The following is a 6,464-nucleotide window of genomic DNA, read 5'->3' on the forward strand; positions in this document are numbered from 1 at the left end:
ATGGCCTCCCCTTTATTCATAGTCTGTGGTCCCTGGTTCTGGACTCCTCCATCATTGGGAATGTTTTTCCTGCATCTAGCTTGTCCCCTCATCCTTGTAAATTCCAGTGAATATAAGCCTAGTCTTTCCATTCTTTCCACATATCACAGTCCCGCCATCCCGGGAATTAACCTCATGAACCTAGGCTGCACTGCCTCAATAGCAAGGATGCCCTTCCTCAAATTAGGAGACCAAAAGGGGAAGTAAAACGGGATCTGGGGGGTCTTTGTTCATCAGTCAATGAAAGTATCACATGCAGGTGCAGCAGCAGTGAAGAAAGTGAATGGCATGTTAGCATTCATAGCAAACGTTTTTCAGTATAGGAGCAGGGAGGTTCTACTGCAGTTGTACAGGGTCTTGGTGAGACCACACCTGGGGTATTGTGTACAGTTTTGGACTCCAAATCTGAGGAAAGACATTCTTGTCATAGAGGGAGTACAGAGAAGGTTCACCAGACTGATTCTTGGGATGTCGGGACTTTCATATGAAGAAAGACTGGATAGACTCGGCTTGTACTCGCTAGAATTTAGAAGATTTAGGGGGGATCTTATAGAAACTTACAAAATTCTTAAGGGGTTGGACAGGCTAGATGCAGGAAGATTGTTCCCGGTGTTGGGGAAGTCCAGAACAAGGGGTCACAGTTTAAGGATAAAGGGGACATCTTTTAGGACTGAGATGAGAATAACGTTTTTTACACAGAGAATGTTGAATCTGTGGAATTCTCTGCCACAGAAGGTAGTTGAGGCCAGTTCATTGGCTATATTTAAGAGGGAGTTAGATGTGGCCCTTGTGGCTAAAGGGATCAGGGTGTATGGAGAGAAGGCAGTTACAGGATACTGAGTTGGATAATCAGCCATGATCATATTGAATGGCAGTGCAGGCTCGAAGGGCCGAATGGCCTACTCCTGCACCTATTTTCTATGTTTCTATGTTTTGACATGCGGGAAGCAGGAAACATGTTCCCGATGTTGGGGGGGAGTCCAGAACCAGGGGCCACAGTTTAAGAATAAGTGGTAAGCCATTTAGAACAGAGACGAGGAAACACTTTTTCACAGAGAGTTGTGAGTCTGTGGAATTCTCTGCCTCAGAGGGCGTTGGAGGCAGGTTCTCTGGATACTTTCAAGAGAGAGCTAAATAGGGCTCTTAAAGATAGCAGAGTCAGGGGATATGGGGCGAAGGCAGGAACGGGGTACTGATTGTGGATAATCAGCCATGATCACAGTGAATGGCGGTGCTGGCTCGAAGGGCCGAATGGCCTCCTCCTGCACCTATTGTCTATTGAATGTAAAGATGATGATCGCCCCGACCTGCCCTTGGGCTCCTCTTCGGAGGTCTCAGTCGTGAACATGCGCCAATGTCCGTTGCGCAGAACGGCACAAGCCATAAGCTTTCTGCCGCGCTCCTGAAACGACAAAAACAAGTCCTGGTGCAAAGTCCGAACCGAGAGTTGGTCGCAAATGGAAATTTTAATGCACCGTCACCGGATCAGGTTTTTAACCAGGTGAAGTTTGTGCGCCCGGAGCAGAGAGAGGTAGATGTTCAACGCGGCGATTCTTACTTCAGCAACTAGTCCCCAGCTCGGAGCACAGCCCAGCATACTTACTTAACCAACGCGTTTAACTGCACAAGCGTCCTGCTTCACACTCAACTAGATTTCACTACAGTACTCAGCGCACTTCAGCGTGAAGGCTAGAGCACAAATCACTATCACTCCAAACCACAAAAAGGAAACCAAGCGGGATTTATCGTGGTCAAGATTTTTCTCCCTGTTACTGAGGGCCATAACCTATTGTTTATTGACAATCCTATTCTCTGCATTTATATAGAGGGCTAACTCATTTAGGGATGTGAATATTTTCCAATTACGCCAAAAATTCAGGTGGCACTTCCCATTAATCCTGATCCCAAGTAAAATATTTCATCAAATGAAGTCAACGGCCAGGTTCAGACTACTCCATGACCCGCGATCTTTTATTCCCAGCCATTGAAACCATCGCCGACTCCCCACTTGAATGGGAGAATGGGACGTTAATGCGGGGCATCGATGCCAGTTTCTCACCGGGCGCAAACAAAAGTAGCGCTGGTCGATCAGCCGCCCGTTGCGCGTCGCATCCGATTTTGCTCCATACATTGGCTCAACTATAGAAATGCTACAACAAACTACCTGTGCTGTATAATACACATCCCAGGAGGAAATCGTCCAAAGTGTTTTGCTCAAGGAATGGACTTGGAAACGTGGTGACTCTAATTCATGGAGTTGGCCGCTGATTAAGTACCAGGGAGGAGTGGGAATGTTGGGGGCGACGGTCACGGGTCGCTGTCCACAGCCGCTTGTGGCCGCTTGCGGCTCAATGGACAGCGGGTGCCATCACTTTCGGGCAGCAGCGCTGCTCAAACCTGCAAGGTGTGGTGGCCTGGACCTGCGTCAGGCTGACTTGAGGTATTCTCCGGGTTGATCCTCCGAGATGCCCCACCCAACGTAGGCGTCGCTCAAACGTATAAATGGCGAAGGACCGAGGCTGTCGCCAGTAACGGCGGGACCTGCCTGTCAACGGCATCTGAAAGCGCAGCCTCCAAGGTACGGGCACCAACCACGCTGCTTATTTTACTTTGCCGAGCCGTGTTTTAACCACCGATCTCGCGCGGGTATCTTGATTTAAAATAAAACCACTAAAAAGGTTTTCTTCTGTCTTCAAGTTCCAGTTGCCCCTTTCCCGGGAGACATCAGAATGAAGTTGGCGAGAGTTGGCTTGCTCCTGCTGTTCCTGTTCGTCACGCAGTGTCTCCTGGACGGTGCCCACGGGAAGGAGGAGAAGAAGGATAAGCGGAGGAAAGGCAAAGGGCGCAACCGAGGGGAGTCCCAGGCCGGAGATGCCCACAAGAAGGCACAGGCATCTCCAGTCGAAGGGAGGAAGCAAGAGCGCTCGGCTCCACAATCTGGTAAAATCGTGGGCAAAAACAAGGAGGAGTGCAAGTGGACATTGCGAGGGGAAGAGAGCGGCGAGAGGAACCTGCGCCTTGATTGCAAAAAAGATCACAGCGATTACTGGTGTGAGTTCACGGGGCATCCGTCGACCTGCCAGAAGTACGGTAGCAATGTAAAGACCTACTGGAAACAAGTCATCAAGGCACTGAAGAGAAAAGCAGACTGCAGCGACCCGTCGGCGGTGCTGAAAGCAAACTTGTGCAAAAGCACAAAGGCAGCGCTAATGAAAATGAGCCGCTCCAGCCTGTTGCCCGCGGCCGCTGCCGACCAGAATGATCCGAAAGCCTCAGATGCCAAAGCGGAGGGCGAGCGTCCCGACATTGAGCAAATAACCGCCGAGAATTGCAGCGAAAAGTGGGGACCCCTCTGCAAGTTCATGCTGTTAGCCTTCGAGGGCTAAAACAAGGGGGACTGCAACACCTCTGTGTCTGCGCTGTGATGTTTTTTTTTTACTTGCTCTGGGACTACTGTTTGTATAGCTGATAAATTGTATTAAAGTTCCACGATTTATAAATAAGCCATTAAGGCGCAAAGTGTTTCTAATTTATTAACAGGTGTTCGGAACATAGTCTCTCGCCCAAAACTCTTTTAAGACGCGCCGCTGTCCGTGACCCGGTACCGGGCAGAGCACGGTGTCCCGGGACTGCCTCTCCCTGCCCTTGCTTCCCGTTCTTGAACCAGTGCAAGGCATGATCCGGGTTGCAATGATTTTAAGCCCCTCTCTCAGACAGCCACGCGGACTAAACAACCGTCTCTCCACTTCAGGTTCTGCTTTGTCCAGTGTCAGTGAAGGGAAAGAAATTCCCACTCACACAGCACGGCGTCTGAACCACCAAGCGCACTGTCTGTCGCATAGATTAACCAACGCGCATTGTGAATACAACTGTTTATATATAATACTAAAATGGATAATAAAAATATTTTGAAACACAATGTAACTGTAAAAAAGGTGTTGGTGTAATATTTCTCCGTGGGTGCGGGTACTGAGATTGACGGGGGCCGCTCGGTGATTGAAGTCGCGACTTGTTCTTCACCGATCAAAACCCCCAAGTGTTTGGTTTACACAGACCCAAGCAAATCCAAGGAGCCCTCGGGGCTGATCATGGGTGATGTGTTGAGGATAGCAACTGCTCTGCTCTCACCGCGAGTCTGGAACCCGCTCTTAGTTGGGTTAAACAACAGTGATTGATATATCTGATCGAAAGTGATCGAAACTGGGGCTGAGAACGGTGCCTGGAAATCTCAGCTGGGTTCAGTGGAAAGAAACACCCACCTCAGCGAGGCGGTGCTGACTCTGCCGTGAGACCAAACTCATTTAACCCATATAATAGATTAAAATATAACATGACTATTTTCCTTCGTAATTTTAAATTTAAAATCACTTTGTAACAAATTCGAAGTGTTAACCCCACCCAAAACCAAATTTGCTGTTACTAAGCAACCCGACTCTCAAAATGAAAAAAAGACATTTAAATGAAAGGCACCGTGCTGCAATCACTCCGTAAGTCAGGCAGCATCTCTGGAAAAAAAGCAATAGGTGACGTTTCGGTACGACACCCTTCTCCAGACTGAGTCATATACATATAGAGATAGAACAAATTAATGAAAAATATGTTAAAAAAAAGATGCGAGTCTGGGTTAAAAGGTAGTGGTAGAGCGGAGGAATCACGGTGGGGATGGGGTGCATCGAGAGAGGATGTTGCAGGGAGAGAAGGCATTGCACGGTCGACCACTGCCAACTATTATTTAATTTGTTCCAGCTCTCGCCCATTCATTGCTCCGTACGTACCACTGCCCACCACAAGGACCACCTCTCCCCCTCCCTGCGAGGTGAGTTGCCGCTCTCCGGCTGTGGGCGGTCCCAAGGCTCCCACTCGTCAGCCCAGCGCTCACCCCACGCCCGGGCAACCAACCCGCTCTGCGGCCGCTCCCTTTGCATCGCCCCGCCCGTCAGTGCGAACCTCGGGGCGTCCGGGAGACGTGCAGTCGGCTCGTCGTCCTTATCCGGGGACAGTTCACTCTCGCCACCTCCCGGAGCGCACTCGCACACACATTTGGCGAGATTTCGACATAGAATCAGTCTTCACACCTTCAGCGAGCTCTGAGCCAGGGGCGCTTGCACCCGATTTCCCTGGTGTTAAATCTGACAGTATCATTAACTCAGTGCTGTTTGCAATGCAGCAGCACATCGAGTGACAGGTTTTCTTAATCTCATTCCGTAGACCTTGAACAAAAATCGGAACACCTTATTTCCTCTGCTGTCATCAACTATCAAGAGAGACTTGGATTTTGCTGTTAGGGCTAAGGGAATCAAGGGGAAATTTGGGAAAAAGCGAGAACGGGGAACTGGAAGATCAGCCACGATCATATTGAATGGCGGTGCTGGCTTGGACCGAATGGCCTACTCCTGCACCCATTTCTATGTTTCCATCCTTTGTTGTATTGTGTTCCTTCATGCATCGATTTGTTACTTGATCAACTTGCCCCTCCAGCCGGAGGGATATGGCCCAACCTTTTTTTTAAACAATGCCCCAGGGATCTGTGTGCCCGCAACCTATTTCGAATCCATGCCCAGAAATGGACTCCACGCCCCCACCCCTGCAATGCCAGTGTGGAGAGGCTGCTTGTGCGAAATGATATCGGTGGGCTGAGGCCAGCCGTGCCACAACTCAGTGCTCTCACGTATAGTTGCCCTGTCCGACCGGCATTGCGTGGCTGGAGCATTGCTGGGGTCGAGCAGCTTCATGTGACCACCCGGATCTTATTGGCTCCCTCATCATCATCTCTTATGCATCTGATGGAGGTTGTCTGCTCTCTCTCTTGACTGCACAGTTCCCTTCTCCATGGTAACACGTTCACCTAAGGCTGCTTCCTTCTGACTATTTTAGTGGCTACAGTTTGAAAAATAATTAATTGGTTTTCTAGAAGGGATATCCTGGGGTGTGAACCTCACTATAAATGCTAATCCTTCCTTATCCTCTGTCCTTTCCCTCTGATTTATTTTTATAAATCTTTACGAGTTTTTTTTATTGCTTTGGTTAATCTTCCTCTCATCCTCCATTTTTCTCCCCACCAATAAATGTCTTATCTTCCACAGCAGTTTTTTTCCCTCCAGCTTTTCCGTATATAGTTGAAATCTCCCCTTTGGGCTTCACTTATCTTAATCCACATTTAGAACAGAGATGAGGAAACACTTTTTCACACAGAGGATTGTGAATTTGTGGAATTCTCTGCCTCAGAAGGCAGTGGAGGCCAATTCTCTGGATGCTTTCAAGAGAGAGTTAGATAGAGCTCTTAAAGATAACGGAGTCAGGGGAAATGTGGAGAAGGCAGGAAAGGGGTACTCATTGATGCTCAGCCATGATCACAGCTTGAAGGGACGAATGGCTTACTCCTGCACCTATTGTCTATTATTTATCATATGTTTTTAAATGTTGGC

General features: G+C 48.8%; 1 protein-coding gene across 2 annotated transcripts; it reads left to right on the forward strand.

Moving 5' to 3' along the window:
- Positions 1–2,470: 2,470 nt before the first annotated feature.
- Positions 2,471–3,542, forward strand: LOC129699110 (fibroblast growth factor-binding protein 1-like). Of its 2 annotated transcripts, none has more exons than XM_055638773.1 (2): positions 2,471–2,617; positions 2,737–3,542. In XM_055638773.1, exon 2 carries the CDS (start codon positions 2,769–2,771, stop codon positions 3,423–3,425), a length of 657 nt encoding a protein of 218 aa, XP_055494748.1. In that variant the 5' UTR covers positions 2,471–2,617; positions 2,737–2,768; the 3' UTR covers positions 3,426–3,542. The 2 variants fall into 2 exon arrangements, with proteins under 2 accessions (XP_055494748.1, XP_055494758.1); XM_055638783.1 differs by having other exon boundaries at positions 2,743–3,542.
- The last annotated feature ends 2,922 nt before the right edge of the window (positions 3,543–6,464 follow it).

This window comes from Leucoraja erinacea, chromosome 1 (genome assembly GCF_028641065.1).
Source record: "Leucoraja erinacea ecotype New England chromosome 1, Leri_hhj_1, whole genome shotgun sequence".
Taxonomy (NCBI): Eukaryota; Metazoa; Chordata; class Chondrichthyes; order Rajiformes; family Rajidae; genus Leucoraja; species Leucoraja erinaceus.